This window comes from Sturnus vulgaris, chromosome 21 (genome assembly GCF_052056855.1).
Source record: "Sturnus vulgaris isolate bStuVul1 chromosome 21, bStuVul1.hap1, whole genome shotgun sequence".
Classification (NCBI taxonomy): domain Eukaryota; kingdom Metazoa; phylum Chordata; class Aves; order Passeriformes; family Sturnidae; genus Sturnus; species Sturnus vulgaris.
The window spans coordinates 9,489,304-9,513,231 of NC_142263.1; the positions used below are offsets into that span (position 1 = coordinate 9,489,304).

At 44.0% G+C, this 23,928-nt stretch overlaps 1 protein-coding gene across 3 annotated transcripts in view; it reads left to right on the plus strand.

Moving 5' to 3' along the window:
- AUTS2 (activator of transcription and developmental regulator AUTS2) overlaps positions 1-23,928 on the plus strand; it is a 764,728-nt gene that overhangs the window by 515,084 nt on the left and 225,716 nt on the right. For all 3 annotated transcript variants that reach the window (XM_088177102.1, XM_014881474.2, XM_088177103.1), the window contains exon 5: positions 12,888-12,917. In XM_088177102.1, the coding sequence (XP_088033228.1) occupies positions 12,888-12,917 (30 nt within the window). The remainder of the gene's footprint in view (positions 1-12,887; positions 12,918-23,928) is intronic.

The window sequence follows — 23,928 nt, forward strand, 5'->3', positions numbered from 1 at the left end:
TGAATGGAACTGCCCTGAATTGCTGGATCATAGGAGATCCACAGCATTAACGAGCTGGCTGTGGATGTAGGAGTGGAAGGATGTGGATGTTCAGGGATTTAAAAATTCACATCATTTAAGGCAATGAGGGTGTGATCTGCTGTGACCTCTTGTCTAGCACAGGCCATATGATCTCACTAATTAATTGTATTGCCTGGAGTACAGTAACTGACTGAACAAGGGCACCACATTTAGGCAATATTTTAATCTTTTATTCTTTTTTTTTTTTTTCAGTTAGGGAAAATCTGCCCTGTTTTTAAGTGAAGAATAATAAATAATTTCCCATTTTTAAAATGTGCACCAGTCTAAATTTATCTGGCTTTTATCCATTGCATCTTGTTATTCACTTGCTTTTTAGTCTGAAGATAAAGCCTACAGAGGTTTTGTGGGGAGAACATATTTGAAATCTCAGAGCCTCCCTATTACTAAATTTTCAAAAGACATGAGAATGGAATTTCCAATCTTTTGGTATCTACAGTCTATAAAACAGAGGGAGCCTCCACCTCTCTAAAACATCTCTTGTGCAATTCCAAGGCTCTGTATTCACAGAGACTATCTCTGGAGAAAGCAATGAATTTCCTTGCTCTACCTAATCCATCTCAAAACTGCAGAGCACAGGTTGAGGAGTTGAAAATTCCTTTCTGTACAAGATGCAGGTGCTTTGCTGGGATCATCCAGCCAGAAATTCAGTGTAAATTTTTGTCTGTGGGGTAGTGCTGACCACAAAGATCAAAGATATGAAGCTTCTGTTCCTTCCAGGCATCCTGTGGATCCTCATATTCCCAGAGAGAGTTGTTTTGCATCCCCTTCTGCTTCGCTGTGTCCCTTCTTTCTTGACAGGGAGTTTAGTGGGAAGGCCTGTGTTTGACATTCAGGATGGCTCCTGGCCCTGATGTGGGGCACACCTTTGGAAGAGATAATTCCTGACAGTGTGAAGTCTCATTGCAGCTGAAAAAGGAGCACATGGGCAGTGTCAGTAATGCTGCATTGGCCACAGCCCTGCTTCAGCACAGCTGCTGCTGGCAGAACTCCTGCATTTTCCATGACCCTCCTGGACAGGGATAACTTTTTGAGCACTGAGCTAAAAGCCAGATATTCAAAGCAATCCCTTGCCTTGGCTGTGACAGGTAATTTGCCACTGCTGATAACAGTCATGGAGCCTGTGATAATATTTATGATATAGGAGTTTTTACTACTTAGTCTGGGGGTAGGTTACTACATCAGTGGGGAAAAAAAAAAACAACCAAACCCCAAACATTTTTCTTCTATCTGTGCTAGGAGAGCATTGGTAGTAAACTGAGGACCTGGTGTTCCATAGTGGATATTTGTGCAGGAGAATGGCTCTTAAAGTAGACACTGGGTCTTACCTGAAGCTGCCTCTGCAGTTTCCTCCTAAGGGACAGCAGAGGAACAGCTCTGATCTCTGCTCTGTGTGACAGGGACAGGACCCAGGGGACAGCTGGAGCTGTGCCAGGGCAGGCTCAGGATGGATTTTAGGGAAAGGTTCTTCCCCCAGAGGGTGCTGGGCACTGCCCAGGCTCCCCAGGGAATGGGCACGGCCCCGAGGCTGCCAGAGCTGCAGGAGCTGCCAGGGATGCCCAGGGTGGGATTGTTGGGGGGGTCTGTGCAGGGCTGGGAGCTGGGCTGGGTGATCCCTGGGGGTCCCTTCAAGTCTGGGATATTCCATGACTCTCCCACCTCTCTGCTGTGTGTGCCCATGTCCTGCAGCACCGTGAGCCCCAGTGTGGGATCTCTGCAGAACCAACATGGGAGCAGCAGCTTTTGCTCAGAGCAGAGGAGGCACTCAGGGCTTTGGGGCTGAGTGTGGGAGGTCCTCAGGAAGAGAGAGCTGGAGGAAATGAGAAGTCCCCATTCCTGGGTGGGCTGCTGGGACACAAGGTACCACCTCTGCCACGGCTTGTTGGTCCAGAGGGGGCTCCAATGGTGGATGCTCAGTTGGAAAACATCCTCCAGCTATCAAAGAATCCCAGAATGGTTTGGGTTGGAAGGGACCTTAGAGCCCATCCAGTGCCACCCCTGCCATGGGCAGGGACACCTTCCACTGTCCCAGGCTGCTCCAGCCCCAGTGTCCAGCCTGGCCTTGGGCGCTGCCAGGGATCCAGGGGCAGCCACAGCTGCTCTGTTCAGCCAGGCAGAGATGAATATTCTTATTCTCAGCCACTCCTCGAACAAAAAATGGCAGAGTCCAACTGATAAATCAGGGATATTATTCCTACCTCTAAAAAGAGAAATACAACTCCTGTTTTAAATTCAATTATAGTTGCTGCATTCTGGGGGAAAAAAAATTAATGCTTTCATTTCCTAATAAGAGATCACAGATTCCTAATTATAGAACCATGTATGTCAAAAAGGAAATTTGAGCCAGGCAGGTTAAAGTGTGCCATTGTCTTTACAATTTATATTTACTTGCTCTACATTTAATAATCCTTCTCTTCCCTCAGGTCTAGCACAGACAATTTATCAATTGTACAAAAATGATAAAGGCAGCAATAAATAATAATAGTAATAATAATACATAACAACTGTGCAAGTGATGAATTATAAAGCAGAGAGTGGAAAAGGGAATGAAAGCACAGCACAGAAGCCAGTTTGCAGGGCTGAGTACACAGGCTGAGCTATTTTTCTGGCATTATGACAATGAGGAACATTTATGGGAGTTTGCAAACAGCTTAGAACACAAATCATTTTGTTTCAGGTTATATTTATAGGGCTTCGTTAAGGGGTTTTTAGTATCCATTAAAATCCAATGTTCAGAGGTTTACAGCTCAACTGTTAAGGTCTTATCCCTAAGGATCAATTGTTTTGGGTTGTTTGGGGAATTATTATTACCATTATTATTTATACAATTCGGTTTAACTTACTTAGGCTGCTATGTAGACACAGAATTCAAAAGCTAAAAAGGTTTTGTTTGGGAAAGAAGAGAAAAGATGGCTTTTTATTATTTATGTTTTGTTTCAGATACGATTTCTACACCTATTTTATCCTAGAAATCAATGGACTCTCTCTTTGTGTGGGTTTCAGTAGCCATGTTGTGCTCAGAGTTGCTGCAGCCCCTGAGCAGTGCTGTCAATGCTGGATTGCTGCTGCTCTGTGTGCGCTGCTCTAAGTGAAAATAAAAATAATTTTCAGTTGAAATGATATAATTTTCCAGAGGTCATACACTTTAGTTGGTGGAAGATGAGATCTATACTGAAAATAGGCATGGTGTGTCTAGGGCCTGATCCAGGTCTTAATGCTTTTTTCTTCTTCTTTGTTTCTTCTATTTACTAAGACCAGCATTCTCTAAGAAAAATGCCTTATTATTCTGCAGACTTTATAAACACATATAGTGGAAGTAAGCAAATCCTAAGGAATGTACCATTTAATAGCCCAAAGAGATGAGAAGTAGAGGGTTGACAGCAGAAGGGAGTAAGTGACTTGCCTGAGGTGATCCTGATAGCCAGTGACAGAGGTGGATCTCCTGAGTCCTAGCCCCAGGCTATCTTTCCTCCATCATCTTGCTTTTCAACCCACAGTGCAGTATTTTTGGTGAGAGGTGAGTCAGATCCAAAGGGTATTTCTGGATCACTCCCAGTTAGGTGGATGTGGAGGGTTAAGGACTTGACACACAGGGAAAAGGGGAAATAACTTATCTGATAGTTGTTTCATAAACAAGCATGGAAGCAATGAATTGTGTTCTTGAGAAAAAAATATAAATTCTTAAAATGCACATATCTTGGAATTAATATAGTGGCTGTTCTTACTCAAATAATTTTCTGTTGTACCCAGCTTCCTTTGTGGCAGTATTTCCCAGCTGTTTCTTGTTTAATTCTAAATATTCATGACATTAATTCTATTTAAGTCCTATGCTGTTATCTGAGACAAAATGTCAACATTTTATGACAAACTGCTGTATCCATTGCTTAGAGTGTCCCCAAGGAACCTGTTTGCTGTGTCTGACTATCAATCTCTGATGGAAAACCTGATTGACACCAATAAAAGCTTGGTAGTTCTCCTTTCCCCATTTAAAATGATCCAAACAGCTCAATAGCCATCTAAGATCTTTAGAGTGTTTTTAGCCTGTGCATAATTCATCATCTCAATTATTGTGCTTTTTTAACTTCCAGTTCTGGAATATCAGATCTTCTCCATCAGGTCAATAGAGCATCCAATTGCTCTCTCTTTACTCTTTCCTTTCTTGCTGCAATCACACAGCACCCCCAGGTTCCTTTTGGGCCCTGGAGAGGCATCTTTTCATCCTCTTTGCTTCCTGCCACAACTCTTTTCATGGGTTATTCTTTTACTTGGCTCTGTGAAGTGTAAGCTCCAGACCATCCAAGATCTGTCATACATGCAGAGGAAAACAAGTTGTTGCCTCCAACCTCTTGGTTCTGTTTTCAAAGTTAACTCAACCCTCACTTAGCTGGTTGGGTTTTTTTTTTTTCTTGTTGTAATTTCTATTTCTGGCAGCGGTGAAGAAAGGAAGAGACTCTCAGACCCCAGACTGTGAATATAATGCTGACAGTAAGGAAAAACATTTAAGAGGAATCTCTGTGAGATACTGAGGTCAAACTTTGGCCATCTGGCAGTTGGGAAGAGCCATGTGTGAAGGCACGCCAGGCACCTGCTGAAGGCAGAGCTGCAGCAGCAAAGTCTTCAAAAGCTTTGCTGGCTGCTCTCAGCCATCGCATGGGTTTCATTTGTAGCTTCTCTTATCGAGCACAATTTCTAAATGAGGATGGTTGCTTCACTTTAAGGACGTACAAATGACTTGCCCTCACCTGTCAAGCATGATCCTTGTATTTTACCAGGCCCATTATGAACGCAATCTTTCTGTCGAAAATTTGCATACCTCCTTTCTTGAAAAGTAATGACAGCAATTTCTTTCCCTCTGCTCACTTTCTGAGTGTCTCATTTAACAGCACCTGGGAAACCGACAGGCGCAGAGATGAGAAGTGAAAGAGAGCAGTTGATTAAATCATCATCAAGTCGGGCCTCAGAAAGTCAATTCTGCTTCCCGTCTGCAATGATATCCTTTTATCTTAAAGTAATGAGCTATGGCACTTTTGCATCCGGTAATGCGATAAGTTCTATTAGCATGTTCCATTTGCTTCACAAGCAAGGGCAAGTCATTTCAGTAAGCTCATATCACTGCAATCAAAGCAATTGGCTTCACAGGCAGAGAAGAAAGAGGAAAGGCTCAGGGTGATTTTTATGGATCACAACACAGTGTAAAAAATAGATTCTTGTATTATTTTAACCCGTAACATGCTTTGCTTCTTGTCAATCAAGGTGTTTTTATTTCATTAGCCTGTAAAGTACCTGGAAGACTCAGATTCCAAACAGAACTCATGAGCTAAGACCAGGAGTTCTGAAAAATAAGAATCTTTTCTTATACAGATAACACCTAGTGCAGTAGTAGGCACTGACTTCATTAACCACTGATTAGTTTAAATCTTTCCTATTGACTTAGTCCATCAGTACAAATGCACATTTTTATTATTATTTATTATTATTTATTTTTTTGAACACTGAAAAAGTACTCATGAGTTGAGAAGATGCTAAACATGACATTACACACTGCAAATTGCCATCAGTTCAGGGGGTGCTAAAAATAACATGACAGCTGCATGTTGCCTGCAGCCAGCAAGGCAGGTAAGGAGGCAGCAAATGTGCATTCCTGAGCCCCAGGGGAGAGCATGGAGGCATTTTTCCTTATGGAGCCCTCAGGAGCTGAGGCAGAGACTTCACCCTTCAATTGCAGCAGAGAATGACTTCCTAAAATCAGGATTTGGGGCTGTGTGTGGCTGGCAGTGCCTGCTGCCAGCTGGTCTGGTGGGATTTGGGTGCCTGACTCGTGGTGGGCACTTTCTGAGGCTGCTGAGCTGAGGAATTCATGGCATTGTTAGTTTTGCATCTGGAAAACATATTTAGTCCTGCCCTGGCCCTAATGGGAGCATCATCCTGCTCTGGGGATGGCTGGATGGGGTGTGGGGTCATGGGCAGTGACCCCATGAGGAGCTGCTGGAGTGGGATCTGGAGCACAGAAGGTGCAAGAACCCCCAGCCCCAGCTCCTTTTCCAAGGAAAAAAAGAAAATTAGTTTCTTCCAGGGCTGGTTCCACGTGTCCCTGGGGTGACACAGAGCTGGGGCAGCCTGGCAGGACAGGGGGTGGCAGCTCTGCCCCTGGCAGGTCCTGTGTCACCTCCCCAGCAGTGCCCAGCAGCCTCCCAGTGCCTCCCAGTGCCTCCCAGTGCCCCAGCTCCCAGCCTGCCCCTGCAGGGAACATCCCTGCAAATACAGGGGACAGCAAAGCAGAACCAAACCTCAGAACAAGACTTGTCTTTCAGGGTCTTTCTGAAGGGAAATCCCCTCTTGGCTCTACAACAAGTTCCCTTCCAATATTGCCTACCAGGAATATCTGGGCCTCCCACCAGGTGCCAAGGATATATCCATGTCCTAGAGCAATGTAAGGTGGATCATCCTTATCCTGGACAGTAATATAATCCAGAGTTTTCATTTTAATACTCAATATGTAATTCTTTCTTATCAGACCATTGTTTTGTTGATGGTAGAGCTAAAAGGAACCACTAATCATATAATTTTATAATATAAAACAATCATAAATGTCCTAAGAGGGAGGAATTAAAAAGAATTGCAGCTGAAAAACATTCTAAGTTCTGAATATTTTTCTTGTAAGGGGCCCAAGATAACTTCAGATGTCCAAGACTGATACATTTCATCTGAAGTGAAGTAGTTTGGATAAAATGGAATTCAGATTAAAGGTCAACATTGCAATCTTTTGTCCAGACTTAGGTAATTTGTGTAAAATGGGACTTTTTGGTGAATAATCCATAATTTTAGCTTTTAAGAAAGCAGACCTTAAACTTCTCAGACCATCTCTGTTTCAGAGCCATTCCTTACAGTGAATCACAGTGGATAATGGTGAGGAATTGCTAAGCAGACTGTGATGTTAACCAATTTGTGAGATGCTATATATATAAGATTCCTTGGCAAGGAGCTCCATGCTGAATGCTAGTTGCAGTCACAGATAGGAAGGAAAAAAGTGAAATTCTTGCTCTTAGTTTCTTTGTGACTCTGCCAGTCTCCATTTCATCAATTAGAAAATTGCCCATTTATTCTCTGCCTGTGTCTCCTTTCATCTAGGAGATGTTTTTTTCTCCTTTTTTCTTGGAAGCAAAGGTCTAATTGTATAGCTAAAATACCATCTTTGCCCTTTCCAGGTTGTCATTGGTGGAGAGATGGACAAGAATATTGTAAATGTCAGTGTGAACAGGCTGAGGTCTGGGTTTTCCCTCATTTTCTTCAGATTTCTTTTCAGCAGACAGATGAGTAGAATCACTTTGTTCAGCGCTGGCGTTGCAGCAGCTCTGACTCCTTTGGTGGCAATGATAAATGGCTCCAAGATATGAAATAGCTGTTCCAGCAAAGTCCATTGAGCAGAATAGAGAACAATGCCCTCCTCAATGTCATTGTACATGAGATATTCAATGATTGCCACTTTTTGCACAAGAATGTGTTCAATCAGCAAAGTACAGAGAAATCCATGGTGTTGCTTCAGCCTGAATGAGCTGGCGAGGTGGCACAGACCTTTACTCAGCTTGATTTGGACCAGGCTCTCTCAAGTTATTAAAATGGGCTCAAATTAGAGCTGTCACCACATAGGGTGTGTGATTTTTGAAGCGTGGCTTTGGGATCAGGCTCATTCCGCGGGTGCTGTGGGAGATGTGCTGTGCATTTTAACTTTCTCCACCTGGGACAGAGGACTGGGGAGGTGCAGCTAATCTTTAGCCTGATCTTCAGTTTCCCTTTTCTTCTAAAAAACACAGCAGCAATTATGCCTCAGCTGGGAATTGGAAAGTTCTTTTTCCACTTCCCACTGCAAGTCTGTGTGTGCACACCCCTATTGCAGGGAATGCATCTGCTGCAGGCACAGCCCAGCCTGGCTGCAGGGCTGCAGCAGGTTCAGGCTGGGGCAGAAAAAAAAGCTTTCTGTTTGTTGGTACACAGATCTTCTGACTTTATATGTCTTCTTCCTCACCTGAGCTTGATTTTAGGGATAATTATTTGAATTTTGACTGCGTCACATATATGAAAATGCAAGTTTTTGGGTCAGTGACTGTGATTAGCATTTCTGGAGCAGGAAGTTGCAGGAATACTAGAAAAGGAAGCTTGAACACTTGGCACATGTTTGTGTGTGTGTGTGTGTGTGTGTGTGTGTGTGTGTGTGTGTGTGTGTGTGTGTGTGTGTGATGTGATGGCTGGTGGCTTTGGTTATTTAAGGGATTGGAACAGTTTCAGTGATAACTATGGCCACTTTCTGCAAATCACAGTCAGTCTGGTCTCATTATTACCCCAATTATATAGAAATTACGAGTACCCTTAGCATTTCCATATGTCCTGTAGGATTTTTATCAACAAATATAATTTTGAGTGAGCTTTACTTGCTTTGAATTATGTTGGTAGTCCCATAGGTCCTTTGGGAAAAGTGTTGAGTCCCTTCTGGCCAGTACAAGACTTGAGAAGCACAAAATAGCCATTTTGCAGGGTCCCCCCACTGCCTGTCAGGCTGTGATCTGAGGAGCTCTCACAGCATTTGGGACCATGTGCATGTGAAAATTTGGCTGTCCAGGGGGCTGTGGATGCTCAGCAGTTCTGCCTATCTGGGCTTCACTTCTGTGCCCAGCACGAGCTGAGTGCTGGCCAGGGGCTTGTGTAGGGCAAATTTGGCAATTTGGCTCTGGGCTCATCTCAAGCCTGGCCTGGGGTGTCTGTAATCAGTCACAACTTGTGTTCAGAGTGGAGACAATAAGTGCCTTGAGCTGAGAATCAGAGCAAGAAGCCTGTGTTTTTTCAGGTGTAAATGTGTCTGCAGCCTCCTTGTCCTGATTTGTCACATTATCACCCTCAGCTTCCAGTGAAGCTAGTGGCAGTTACCTAAAAATCAGGTCATGCTATGTCTGAATTACATTTTGGATTCCCAGTTATTTGCAGAATATTCCAAGGCAGCTTGTGCACAGAGCCATGGTTTCCTGACAAAAGACATGGGAGAGCACCGAAAAATGAGCTTTTTGTAATAGACACAGAATACTGAAACACAGCCCAAAGCAGAAGGCCAGTACAAAGTATTTCCATCGCTTCAATTCCAAAACAGGCTGGCGCTCTGAGAACCACAAAGCACTTAAATCATTTTACTTCTTCCTGCGGCCCTGGGAGGTAGGGAAATGCTGGAGGAATTGAGGAATTGAGTGAGCAGTGCAGACTCGAGCCTTCAAATTGACCAGTAATTCTGAATAATCAACTTCACGCTTGTCAGGTTTGGTTTCCAAAATGCACTTTCCAGCCGTGGGCAGCAGTGAGACTGCAGGAGATGGAAGCACCTTGTGCTTTAGCACCTCTGGGGAGAGCTTGCATCCAGAAATGTAAATGAGCATGTCAGAGCAGGGGTGGCTCTGTGTGAGTGCAGTGCCTGGGCTGACCTTCAGCCACAGGACAACATGCAGTTGCTCCAATTCTGTTTCCAGCCTCAGTAGCAAACATCTTTCTTCTCCCTTTTTGGCATTTTCCCTGCACACAAACTGTCTGATGGTGGGTGTGCAGATGGTGCCAGTGCAGGGTGTATCCTGACACACACACATGGATAGGTGCTGCACAGTACACAACCCCAGAGCAGGGCTCAGAGCCCTTTCATGCTTTCCCTCCTTTTTCTCTTGCATCCAGCTGGTCCACAGAAGGCTGCCATTGGCCCAGGCCAGCACTGCTCTGGGTTGTCCCCTGGTGCCCAGCCCCTGTGTGAGAGGGCAGGAGCTGCCCCAGAGCCAGGCTGGCCAAAGCTCGGGAGCTGTTTGCTGAGTGCATTTATTGCCTTTGCATAATTTATGAACTGGAGGGGTTTGACCATCATCTGTCTGTGCCAGAGGCTGGCACGGAGAGCTCAGGAGGCTGGAGCTGTAAATTGGATGGTGCACTCCTGCTGAGCTCCCAGCAAAGTCCTGGGGTCAGTGTGGGAATTCAATAGCAGTGTTTGCCATGTGGCCCCGTGCAGCAGAGGCTGTTTTGGCAGCCACCCCCGGCTCTGTGCTGGCCAGGCACAGAGCTGTCACTCACTGGGCACGGGGGAAAGGAGCAGCAGCATTTTTAATGGGCTTGGCACCCGTGCTGCTTCCATCATGGACACCAGTAGGTCTCGGTCCTTCGCCATATGCTTAACTCTGGAGACAAGGTGCTGCTGGGTATAGCAGTAATTATTTGATGTGGAATTAAGCAGACCTTGAAATTAGAACTGGACTGTGGGAGAGCAGGAGGTTTGGAGGTTTAACACTTTGGTGGAAATGGCCTCCCACCGACACTGCTCTGCAGATTCACTCGGGTGTGGAGCTGTTCTGTTGGCAAATTCAGATGTCAGTGCTGGCAAGTTCTCTTCTCCCCAGGCACCTCCATGCTGCAGGGAACACAAAAACCCTGAGCTTTTCCAAACTTATGACACAGTAAAAGCTACAGCAGAGGAGAGATTCTTTAAATCAGACCAAACCTGGGGTAAAGGAGAGACTGCAGAGGGCTCTGAGCACAGCTGGCTCACAGGACACCGCTCATGTGCCTGGCACTGGGAGTGGGTGGCACCTGGAGACCCTCTGAACCCTGCTGCTCTTCCCTGCTTCGACATCCACCTTCCACCCCCTTTCTTTTCACTTTTGGACTCAGGTCTGATCAAGACTTGGAGTTTGCTTGGAGTGTGGGCAGAGACACAAACAAGTTGAGCAATTGCTCCTTTGCTCCCTGGTTTGAAACACATAGCAGGTGTGATAATGGATCCTGGGGGGCTCATGGTGAGGGAACTCCTGGCTCTGGCCATCCAGGGAGAGAAGGTGACAGAGCCCAAAACTGAATTTTTCCACTAACTGTGGAGCAGAAATAGTAAATGGAAAGTCTTTGTGACATTCATGCTTGTGGCATTCTCTGTGATTCTTGGGGATGTCCTGTGCAGGGTCAGGAGCTGGACTGGATGATCCTCATGGGTCCCTTCCAGCTCAGGAGGTTCTCTGATTCTGGGCCATGATTTTCATGGATTAAAATCCATGGCAAGTTTGTTTTTTTGTAAATGTAGAGCCTTGCTCACCTTCACACCAAAATCTCATGCAGGCAGTCCTGTTGAAGTCAAAATGCATTCTATTTCTGGGGTGAGGTAGGAGTACTTTATATCAATGGCATGCTGTTCTAGAAATGCTTTCCTTTTGTCAGTTAAGTGGACTCTTCATTAATTTGAACATTGTGTGAGGTTTTCAAAATAAAAGCTAGAATTGCCCCCTGTCTTCATGTCTCTTCTCATTTGTTTGTTACCAGAGTAAATACTCTGGTATTAAATAGGTGCAACTAGTGCTATATAAATCACTTCAGTTATTAAATAAATTTCACTTCCTTTTCTATTTGGAATCAGCTTCAAGGAGATTGTAATTTTATCTAATCTTTCCTTCATTTAAAATAAGTTTAAAAATACCTAGAAATAGTTCTTAGCTCTAATTTGTTAGCATATAGCTCAGTGGTGTAGGGAAGGCACTTTTTCACCCCCTATACTGATGAAGACAAGGCAAAAGCCAGTGAAACAGAAAAGTTGTAATTAAACAACAGAAAGAAGATGATTTGTGCAAATCAAGTATGTGTATTTGTGGGAGTATTTGGCTCTGTCTGTTCACAACCCACTGTAGAGTTAACCTTTGGAATTCACAAAATATAAGTAATTTCAAAGCAATTTGGTTGTCTAACAAAAACACTCAAAGATGCAATAAACATGATATAAATACATGAAGAGCTTTACTGAGTGCTATAATAGCCTGACAGTCTGCTGGTCCTCGGGTAGGAAAGGGTGAGTCTCTTGTTTGATGAAGTTTTCCTTGAAAATGTTTGCCATGAGATCTGCAGAGGTTTGAGTTCAGCCTTGAGTGATACAAACAATTCATCCTCCAGAACCTACAGCTGTAGATAGAAACAAAATGGACCCACAGAAGGAGGTGCAGGTGCCCAGAATTTGGTGTGAGGGGTCAAACCTGGGAGTTCCAGGGTTCTTAGAGTCCTGTTTCCAACACAGCTTTTGTACTTGTAGCAAATGCAAACGTGGTTTGGGTTCTGATGCTTGTCTTTAAGAAACATTGAGTGATCCAGTCCTGCTCTATTCCTACAATAGTAAAACTTATTTAAGAATTGAGGCACTGGATAAATATCAAGAGTCACTAGAGTTACCATTCAGCATTTTGTAAAATTGTGATATGTGGGGTAGTCCCAGAGAGCCCAGGGAATCAGGGACTCTGGCATGTTCTTGTTTCCCTGTGATGTCTGGATTCTTCAGTTCAGCAGCCATAAGCAAAGGCACAGGGTGACCTTTCCATGTGTTCCTGGAGAACAAATGCTCCTCCTTGTGCTGGGCAGACCTGAGCATCTCCTGGAGCCCCTGGAGCTGATGGTCTGGCAGCCAGCACGAGGAACACTGCTCATCCAAAGAAAACACACCAGCCCTCTAAGACTGATCCAGTTTTGGAGTCTGAACCTGCCCCTGCACCATCAGCTCCTGTGGCCCTGAGCTGAACTGACAGAGGGTTTTGCAAATGGCTTTTGGTGTCTGCAGGGCAGTTTTGTCATCGTTCAAACACAAAAATGGCTCCTCTGAACAGCAGTGGGGAAAATTTCCTCCCCTACAGTAACTGACCTTGTTCCTAAAGGTGCCAGATGTGACGTCCAACAGTTATGAATGTATCACCCATCTTGTTCACAGAAATTTATTTTTTTTGCTGTAGCAAGTTTATCTTACCTGTGCTTTTTCTCTTTTTGTGTTTCAGTGTGACAGCGACAGTGATCAAGAAGAAAAGGTAAGAAATAAAATCAGTATGGGAGCAAAACTAATTTATTGGATTCCCTTATTCCTCCTAATCTATTACTTATTCAAAGTTTCTTCTTGGACTAATCTAAAGCATCTCTATACAAAGAAAATGTCTCTCTAATTTAATTTTGGAATAGACCTCTGAGGAAAGAGAATTCTAATGAATATTTTGGAGGCTGCACAGTTCATCTTTAAGCATATTGATGCCATGGTCTGTGTGGGTTGTTTATGAACACCAAGTCTCAGTACCAACCCTTTCCATGGCTACACTTCCCCTTGGAAGTTGTAACAGCAACTGAGTCTGGTAACCCTCACATTTGCACTTCCTAACAGTTATTTAAGCACTGTTAGTGCCTGTTGTGCTTCTCTGCAGGCAAGGGCCTGCAAATTCCAACTGAAGTGTTATGGTTGATACGTCTCTTTTTTAGAAATAACATTTGGAAACTGTACATTAAGTCAAGTAACACAACTTGCTGATCTCTATCTCGATGATTTTGGGTTTATGAGGGGGAAAGTGGAAAAAATTAATGCTGAAAGAGTCAGGCAATGGTGTCTGATGCTGCTTATTGTTTAGAAGACTAATAGTAATGAAGAACTGGTATCCATACTGATGAGTATTTTTTCCATTATTTTATGCTGTGAACAGACTAACTTTTTGTCTTTGGCAAAACTGAAATAATCATCACAGAAAAACTGGTCTAATTTCTTTATTTCCAGGTTGGATTTTGTGATTTTTATTTGTGTGTTGAGCCTTAAGGGATGTTTTGATAATGAGATCACTTTTGCCTCCTCTTTCCCTAGATAAATTGGGGGATGGAAGTCAGGGTAGGGTAAAATAATGTCAGAAAACCTTGTTCCTCTAATAATGCTGAACTGGTTAGAGTTTCATGAGTGGTTCTGTTAACCAGCTCCAAGGCAGGCCAAGAAGAGGAGAGATCCCCATCCTAAGGAGAGATCACCATCATAGGCTGGTGTGCAGCTTATCCAACAGCCAAGTGCAAATATGCTGCAAAATCCAGAGGGAAACAATGAGTACAAAAATCACCTTCCATGAATTTAATCAGTTTTCTACAGGGTTTGTGTAACAGGAAGCCAAGGAAATTCTCAAACCATTCTGTATATAACTTCCAAAGCTTTGCCCTTCAGCTCTTTTCCAAAGTAGAGGATTTTTTCCTCATGTTTCTTAATAATTTGCTAACTATGTTAAAGAACTGCTGTTTACTTTGAAATGCAATGATTTTCCTTGCATAAGGGAACTAATCACTGGAGTTAATCAGTGTGACAACAGAAAGGGGAGGTTTTGTTGGGTTTTTGCACAGAATATTAACCTGCACTTTTCAATATGAATTTTTAATGCATTACCATTACATTCCATCCTGTGAAGTGATTATTCATTTTCAGGATGTTCCTTATGCAGAGGAAGATGATAAACGGAATTTCAGCCTCTATGTTTATGGCACCCAGAACTAAAAGTGTAATTTCCTGTCACTGCAGCATTTATGGAGCTGAACCTCTGCCTGTTTCACTGAATTTTTCTCTTGCAGCACTCCTGTATAAAAAAGTAGAGGCAGCTTTTGGGGATGGAGTTGGGATGCTGGTTCAGGATGATTTCCACAACACAATACAAGAGAGACACTCAAGTCTGTACCTCACATAGAATATCCCAGTATTTGTGTGGGCAGGATTTAAAATCCAGATGTGTATTTCATCTCTGTGATCTATATTTTGTCTTCCCCTTAATGAAATGAGATTAAATGCAGACCCAAATACCCTTAAAAATGTAGTGCTTTTCAAATGTCAGAACCAGACCCATCTTTGAGCTCTCCAGCTCAGGCCCATCTCTGAGAGATGATTGCTCATCCTGGCATATTTATTCAGGCTGTGCTGGCAGCCCAGGCAAAGATCTAAAGGCCTTGTTCTGCTGTTAATTTGAATTCAGCATATGTAGCCTGTTATAAAATGCGAGACATCATCATTTGAGCAGGTCAAGCATATTCAGATGAAGACAAATGGTGCTTATTTGATTTTCTTAAAATCAGGAAATGAAAAAAGTGCTCTCTGGAGAAATCATGTTCTGCCTGACTTAGATGATAGACCAAGGCATGTACCCCAGATAAGAACAGGCGCTCGTGGCTGGGTTTTATCTCTGAAGGACGGTGGGGACTGTCAGCTCGCTGACATGTGCATTATCCATGTCATTTTAAACAAAGTGACCTGTAGAAAAGTGCACTCTGCCGTGACGTGATAATGGGCTGTTGGATGACAGGTAAAGTACACACTATAAAGGAGGCTGTGCGTTATTCCTTTATTTAACTGACAAGTAGAAACTTCTTTTCTTCAGACAGGCAGGATCTTTTAGATCTCTTTCAATAGGACCCAGAAGATTTTTGAATTCCTGCTTTAAATAAAATGCCATTTTTAGGACAGAAAGTTCCTGTGAGCACACTGCACTGGGAGAAGCGAGGATGGTGGATCCTGTCCAAGGCAGCATTTCATCAGCAATGCCCAACACCCTCAGTTTTCATAATAACCTGGAGAGCTGGGGGTGCTCAGCAGGATTAGAGGCTTGAAGATCCTTTACCCAAATGCCTTATATCATGATGATATTGGCCTCCAGCTGTGGAGCTGTTCTAGCAGTGAATTGACAAATTGCTCTTGGTTGGACCTCGCTCAGTGTGTTCTGAGGATTGTGGAGTTGTGCCCCTCCCATCAGGCACAGCTTGGCCTGAAATGATTCTGGGAAGAGGAGATCTGCTTTTCTTTAGGACTATCTCTTGCAGAATTTGATACCCTGTTGTGTACAGAATGTAGGGTTAATTGCTGCAGAGCAATTCTGTACTCGCTCTTTAGAAAATGCAAAGGAAGCAATTTTGCTTCATGTAGGATTTTTGAGGGCAAACCCCCACTGATCCTCCATTGGAGATCCACAAGAGGTAGAAGTAATGCATATAGGCACATATTTCTGCTAGAATAAATAAAAGCTGGGATCCAGAAAGATAGACCAGAGCCTTTGAATGAAATATGGCAGATCAGTGCCAGGAAAGGTGTGTGACACATGGAGGGGCTGAAGGATGAGCTGCTTCAAGCTTGCCTGGATGGGCCACTGTGAGCAGCAGATGAAGGAAGGACCTGGCAGCCCGAGGAGCAGCTGGATGGTGAGGGGAAAGGCAGTGTCTCAGCCTGCTCCTCTTCCCTGACTTTCCATGTCTGTGTGGCTGTGTAAATCACTGCTGATATCTGATCTCTGTTAGGTGATGGCCGTGCCTGCAATCCACCTTCCCCAGCCTTTAACTGGGAGCCAACAAAGTCACTTTCTGTCTGTGTCTGCCCTAAATGAGACCTTGCTCCAGAGGTTTCTGTGGAAGCAGAAACAAGGATATTTAATTGAGACAATGATGCAGCCTCTGATTAGCTGTGCTGTAGCTAAGGCTGTGTCAGCATTTCAATTTTAAATGACATCTTTTGGGTGGATAATTTGTCTATTTATATAGATTCATGCTCCTTCACTTCAGTTTGACACACAGGGCTGGACTGGAGCACTCAAAGTAGACATTTCACCCTCCTGAAAAGTTTGCTGAAAAGCCTGAAGAGGTAGCAGGCATGTGTGTGGAGGGAGAGTATATTTGGAGAACTTGCATCAGAGTGAGAAGCACTAATTCATAGAGAGATGTCATTTTCCATCCTGGGATCCTTTCAGCAAATGCCACTGGGATTTCTTACTGAATCAGAAAAAAGTATGGATCCCAGGGGAACTCCGATTTTCTCCATTAAAAAGTCTGTCAGTCTTACTCTTTGAGCAGGTCTCCAGAGCTGATAATCTAAAATTAGGGCAAGCTATTGCACAGCTGACAAATTTAAGTGCAACTGTATCATCTTTTGATATCTCGATACAATCTTTAAAATTATACCCATGGTAATTAATACAATATTAAAAACATAAGTGCAAACACAAAGTTTGTCTTCTGGAAATGAAAGGAAATCTTGTTTGGAAAAGACATACAAAGAGCTCTGATAAGGCAGTCAGGTGCTGAAGATGAGGTAAGAAATGAAGTTCTGTTTTATTCTCCATCTCTACCATCTCCCCTCACCACTCTGTTTAATTTTAAAATTAAAGGCTCGATCTGAGGCACTTTAGTGATTTTTCACTTCTTAAGAAAATACTTCATTGATCAGGGGAGCTGCTTTGCAGTGTACACAGAGCAGGGCTGCTTCTGGCTGCAGTTGTACTCTGATGGGATGTGCAGCCTAAAAAAAACTTCACTATTGATGCCTTAGTCCTGTGTTTATCTCAGGATTACCCAGCCACTTCAGGAGGCTCTGGAATCCCACTGGAATGAGGCTGGTCCTGGCTGCAGCCCAAGTGTCCCTGCTGAGTTGGGCTCAGCTTTGGTGCCCCTGGTGCAGGGCGGGGAGGGACAGAGCTTGGCCAAACTGGTGCCTAAATTTGCCAGGTGTTGGCATCTGTTCAGAGGGGGAGAGCAACAAAGGGAGGGGATTGGGATTAGAATGAGTGGGTGTTGTGCTTGCCAAGGGGCCTGTGCTGGTGAGACTGTGTTGATTCATAATTTTTCTCTTTGAAAGAAAATTTTCTTCTTTAGAGAGAAAAGTACTGTGCCATTAAAAGCACTAAGAGAGCTGAAGATTGATCTTTCTTGAATCAGATTATTTTTAATGATAGTGCTCTTACATCTGATTGCTTTAAATCAGGTACAAACCAAAGAATGGCATGGGAAATACCATAAATGACTCTGCTATGCCCAGGTAAAAGGGATGGCTATTTGTGTGTATCTGCACCAAATCATTCCCACCTGCACCCTCTGCAGTTTCTGCAGCATTTTTGGCCAATTATTTTGTGAGTGGACTTTGGAGAGACATTTTGGAGTAGCATTTTGGCAGATGTGTGTCTCCCATTTTATTGCACAGGCAGAATTTTAGTGTTTGGTGGTTAAATAACCACACAAACAAGTGTTTATATGTTTGTATGTGTTTGTTTGTAGTTCTTTTGAACTTTGCAAACTCGACTGATTAAGGTAGTAAATAAATAAATGCTTGGATAAACCTAAGAGGAACTTAGGAAGGGCCTGCTAAAACCATGTCAGTCTGGATAAATGCAGAGTTTGTTGGTCATGGACTTCAGAAGCCATTTCCTCCTGCCCTGCAGACCTGGAATGTCTGTGCTGAAAGCACAGAGCATCCTGCTGAGCTGGGGCAGAGCTGCTCCATGTCCTCATCACTCCATCTCATCACTGTGTAGGACACAGCAAATTGTCCTTTCCAGGGGAACAGCAAGAGCCCAGAGCAACCCCACCATTAACTGTGCTGGAAAATAGAAGGCCAAAATAGGCAGCTGCTTTGCACAGGGCTGTGTTCTCTGTAGTCTGCAAAAGCTTTATCATAAATGGATTAAATGGTGGTGAAATGGCTTTATACCATCTTATATACAAATGTAATATACATTACATTTTTAAACAGGTGCAATCCACTCTCATAGGGGCAGTTGCATCAGTTTGGGAGTTTTTTAGTAGGGTGCTTGGAAACCAAACTGTATTTGGGATATTTTTTCTTCACCCCTGGGAATGCGGGAAGGAAGAGGGAAAACATCCCTCTGGATGGTGCCAGGGCTGTGCCAGAGAGACAGCTGGGAGCCAGCTACATTTCTACCACCACAGCCATGCAGTGCTGCAGTAATATCTCTGCTCTTCATAGGGTTTAATACTCTGCCAGGGTTTCTGTTTGGTGTTTCTGCACTGCTGGAGTATAAATAATAAATTACAATTTACCTAGTCTGAAAAAATTTAGTCGTAAAGGGAACTCTGAGCATTTATGGAGCTGTTGAAAGAAGGGCCTGCCATCAGAGTTGGTTTTTTTTCATCCTGTTCTTCACACTTCTCAACCATAGGTGCAGGTATAGGGAGAGGAAAACTTTAAAATGTAAAGTGTGTCATCTCCAGTCTAGTAAGAAAAAGAAAGACATTGGTGTGTGGCCTTAGGCTGAGACATTCCCAGCCAGGGAAAAGCAAGGAACCACTGGAGAAGATTTGCTGTGGGGCTGGGAGCCCTGGGGATGGGACTCCATCAATATGGGTTTCCATGTGGCAGCTCGGGGGGCTGGTGGGGGGCCCTGCCCTCCCCAAATCTGATCTCTCTGGGTTCTGGGGACAGCTTGGGCTGGCACATAAAGGCTGAGAAGGAAGGATAAAGCATTGCTCACCAGGGAGCTGGATACTCAGAAAACCCCTTGGATGGTGGGTACAAACCACCACGTTTGGTAAACGAGGGGAAACAGTGGCTGAGAACCCGATTTTAATCAATTACTTCAGGTCGTGGGACACTGCCGTCTTACTGTTTGGTATATATTTATTTTGGCTAAGGGTAGGATTAGAGAAATCATTCCTCAGTATTATTCCAAAAACTATTTCTGCGAAGCTGGGATGTTTCCCACAAGGGCGATTTACGCTGCATATTTGTACAGGTGTTGTCTTTTTAACTCTGGAGAACACAGCACCTTCAGCTTGCCCCAGGGGTGAAAGATCACCAGCCTCTCGGTGCCGGCAATCAGGAAGGATTTCTGACTGTTCAAGGCCCATTAGGAGGGAGGATAAGGCTCCTTTTCATTCACTGGTGTGGCACACAGAGGGTCCCCACAGCTGGAGAGGCGATAAAGCCAGCGGAGCAGTTTGCTGTGAGATTCTGCGCTCGCAGGTGCGGCCGCTGCCGTCCCGTCCTTTGTCCCCGCTGTCCCAGGGACCGTGTGTTCCTGTCTCCTGTATTCCTGAATTCCTGTATTCCTGAATTCCTGTATTCCTGTACTCCTGTGCTCCTGTTCTCCTGTGCTCCTGTCTCCTGTGTTCCTGTGCTCCTGTCCCTTGTGCTCCTGTGCTCCTGTCTCCCGTTTCCTGTGCTCCTGCCCTCTCCCCCTCCCTCTGCTCCCCCCCTTTTTTTTTTTTTTTTTTTTTTTTTTTTGTACCCATTTCGTGTAGAAAATTTGTATTTACTTTGGGAGTGTAATTTGTTCCTCATGGATAATGTGACCCTTAGCGGAGCTGGATCATGGGTTAGTTGAAGTGATATTTTCCGCTAATGGTAGTCGTACATCATTGCTGTCAGCTCGGGTTAGGAGGCAAGCACATTACAGCTCCATTTTACCTCTGCAGGCATCTGGGATTATTTGCCATAACTGAGTATGACATGACCACACTACAGAGTGCATTAAAATTTTACTAGCTGCTCAGGCAAGTTCCTTGGCTCCAGCCTGCCTGCAGGCAGCCGCAGTGATGGATACCTCCGAGGTCCTGACTCCTGCACCAAGGATACTCAATGTCAATGGCCCAAACAGGTTTTGCTCTCCCCAGGGCTTGAGCCCAGCTCCTGGCAGTGAGTAAGCAATGCAGAGCTGGAGCAGGGGAGGGCAGGTTGGCACAGATGCCCCTCTGAGGGCCCCTGGCACAGTGGAAGCCCCAGCACTGTCACATCAGTGACTTGAGACACTCAGGCCATCGGGGCTTAAAAAGTGTCATTTGCAGGCTCTCTTGTGGGGATAAAAATAAAACCATTGTATGAAAATTCAAACTGAGAGCAAAAAGCATCCAGGGCTGTGGAATGGTGCATGTTAAATGTGTAACAGGCATGGAGCATGATGCATAACCAATATGGAATATGCAAATGCAGCAAATGCTGATGAGTGTATCCTCGTGTTGCACTCGATTTTCTGCTCTGTGCATGTGTGCAGAGTCATATTTACACCTGTAGCAGCACACACTTATGCCCAGTATTTTAATTTTTTATTATTTGTATATAAGCAATTACTGTACTTGTACAGGACCTTAGAATACTAGCCATAGCTTATCTGCATGTATATTATTTTGCAGTATGTGTTTTCATGTATACACATGCCTATTATGAAAATCATTACTTTCATTGAACATATCTGTTTGTATAGATGTACATTATTTGCAGTGTGTCTGTTTATATATATATTGACATTCCAAATTAGAGGTATAGCTATACAGAGAAATGTGTGCTCAGGAAACTTGGGGGAGAGGTTAAATTGAACATAGTAGTGGTTTTAAATGCTTCTTGAAAAAGCATAATATATACCCCATGATAATTTTATTGCAGCCTCCTGGTGGTTTTATAAATATCTACAACACACGTCTGTGCTGCCCACAAGCTCTCCTCCCCACAGCAGCACTAATATCTATAATAATTTCAGGCAAAAGGTACATAGTTATAGAACATGTTTCTGTAAGGTAAGCAGGGATTGTCTGTGTTTGAAATCCTCCAAGTTGGTCTCTTCTGTCCTCATTCTGTTGTTCTGTGAATTAGCAGATGGAGGAAGAATGGAAATATTTCCGTGTTGTTTGTTTGGCTTTTTTGCTTTCTCTTTTAAAGTGTTTAATTGCATTTGTATTCACTGTGAGATGAGAAGAGGGATAGGGGTGAGCAGCTCTTGGGCTTGTTGGGGGAAGATTGCTGGGCTCACAGAGTCATGGAATGGTTTGTTTTGGAAGGGACCTTAAAGGTCATCCCATTCCAGCTCCAGAGTGTCCCTGAATCCCCACCTCCCTGAATCTCCCTGTTCAATCCTGCCCTCTGAGGTGCATTCCACTTTCTCTGAAGTGCCCAAGGCCAGGTTGGGCAGGGCTTGGAGCAGCCTGGGACAGTGCAAGGTGTCCCTGCCTGTGGCAGGGGGTGGAATGGGATGAGCCTTAAGGTCCCTTCCAGCCCAAACCTTTCTGTTTCTGTGATCTAGGGCTGAGTTTCACGATATTGATTTGAGAGTTTCTTCTATTGCCACATTCCTGGCAATAAATATTCCCATCCTAATTGCAACACTTGGAGCCAAACTTTATTATGCCCAAGAGTTTTACCTGTGCCTGGATTGTAGGATTTGATTCTCAGTAGGGGAGGAGAGAAGAAGAGATTAAAGATTAAAGCTGGTGATGTGCTCAGTGCTGTACAAGAAACAGAAGAGACACTTTCAGACATCTCTAAGGATAACATGCAAATTCCTAAAGCCTTCCTAGCAGCTTAGATCACAGTAAGAAAGACATTCCAAATGATAGATAGTTTTGCTTGTTCACTTTATAGTGTTACATCTTCTTTTTTATATGTAGCAAAACTTTTATCAAAGCGGTTCCATGAAGGGAGTACTTGGGAATGCCAGGCAAGATTTCACTTTCAGGTGCCACTGGCACAGAGTGAGTGAAATCACAGAGTGGTTTTCTGATCTTGCACGTAGCAAGTTGTGATTTCTACTCAGGGAAGATGTGTGTCTGTGTCTGCACACAGTGCATGTGCCCACATGCTCTCTCTGTCCTGAAAGATGAGAATTTTAAACTTCATTCAGAATGTTTGAACTGAGATCTCTTAGTAGATTGAGAAGTTGTGTCTGTTATTTTGCACAAGTGTCTGTACACCTTCCACACAGAAGATGAGATGTCCTGAAAGGAAATCTGTGTCCTCAAAGGTGCTGGCCCAGTTCTTGTGATCACCACACCCCCATGGAGCTGCTGTTGTTGGATCTGAGCTTTGGAGGTGTGTTAATGGTACTGATGAGTGGGCATGTGTGATCTGTGTGTGTGGAGACAGACAGAAATTCAATCTGTGGATCTTGGAGTTTGGCCATGGCCAAACATATCTAGGTTATACAAAGTGTTCTTTAAGAACTGTATGTTATTCAAGCATAATATTCATATACACTTTATACTCCTGAATAACATCTGTTTTTCATAACAAATCAGGTTTTATAATCATGTATGAGGCATGGTCCCCATTCCTGAATGTCTGTTCTCACTTTTCCTTGAAAAGAAAAAGGCTTGGGATTGAGAACTGAGATGGTGAGACATTTCTTTGGAGGTTTCTTTAGAAAGAAAAGAAAAAAAAATATATAGAACAAAGTTATGGCAGTTATTTAATGGTTTTAATAGTCTTGGAGGCCACAGCAGATGTAACCGTCTCAGGTTTCTCACAAACATATCCAAGGACAGGCTGAAAACAAGGAGACAGGAAATTAAATGCATGCACTGATGAATTGAGAAGGATTCCAGCAAGGACCTGGTTCTCTAAATGCTTCTCTCGTGTGGCTCAGGCAGGGTATTGTGGGACCTGAAGTGGCACAACAAAGCTACCATGTCTCTTGGATTCCAGAAATTCCCCACACAGGGCAGAAGTGAAGAGGATAACACATGGTTTGAATTAGTCTTGGGCGTGCAGGTACCAGCAGAGTAAGGATCATTCTGGGTTTTCATCTTCCTGTTAATCCAGGGCAAGTTTGGCAAAACCTCTCCCTCTCCTCCCTCGTGGCACTGCCAGCCAAGGGAAGCCCTTCTCCCAAAATCTGTGCCTGCTCTGCCACCCTCCAGTGAACCCCTGGGTTCTTTGTTGGAAGGAGATGGCTCTGGGAGTAGAGGAGGCCCAGATGTTCTGGGAGGCAGGGAGTGGGAGTTGTTAGAAAAGCAGATGTGCAGGCAGTGGTGTTGGTGGGGAGCTCCATGAATGTGCTGGAAGCATCACACAGGAAAACAGGAAACGCTCAAAACAAGTTTATCTGACAACTGGCAGGTTCTCCCAGGCTCCCAGTGTGGGCACACTGTGATGTAGCTACTGGTCTGCACACTGGGAGCTACTGGGGAGCTGGGAGTGGGGAAAAATTGGCTTAAGGTGAACCTGATGTGCTTTTCTTGGGAAATGAGGGTCAGCCTGTGTGCACTGACTCTTTCTGTGACCTCTGTAAAAAGTCTAGATTCACTTGCAGGCATTACAAAGACGCCTGGTTTGTAATTTTATTTCAGTTGGAAACACCAAGAAGACCTTTGTGTCTTTAAAAATTGCCTGGCCTTTCTAATTCATGCTGATCTCTCTTCTGAAAATGCACCACTGAATTTCTGGGCTTTGCAGGCTGCCTCAACATCCCATTTCAGCTGACTCTGGACAGGCAGACAATATTAAACAAGGTTGTTCATTCATAACAAAAGCATCCTAATTGAGTTACGTTATTA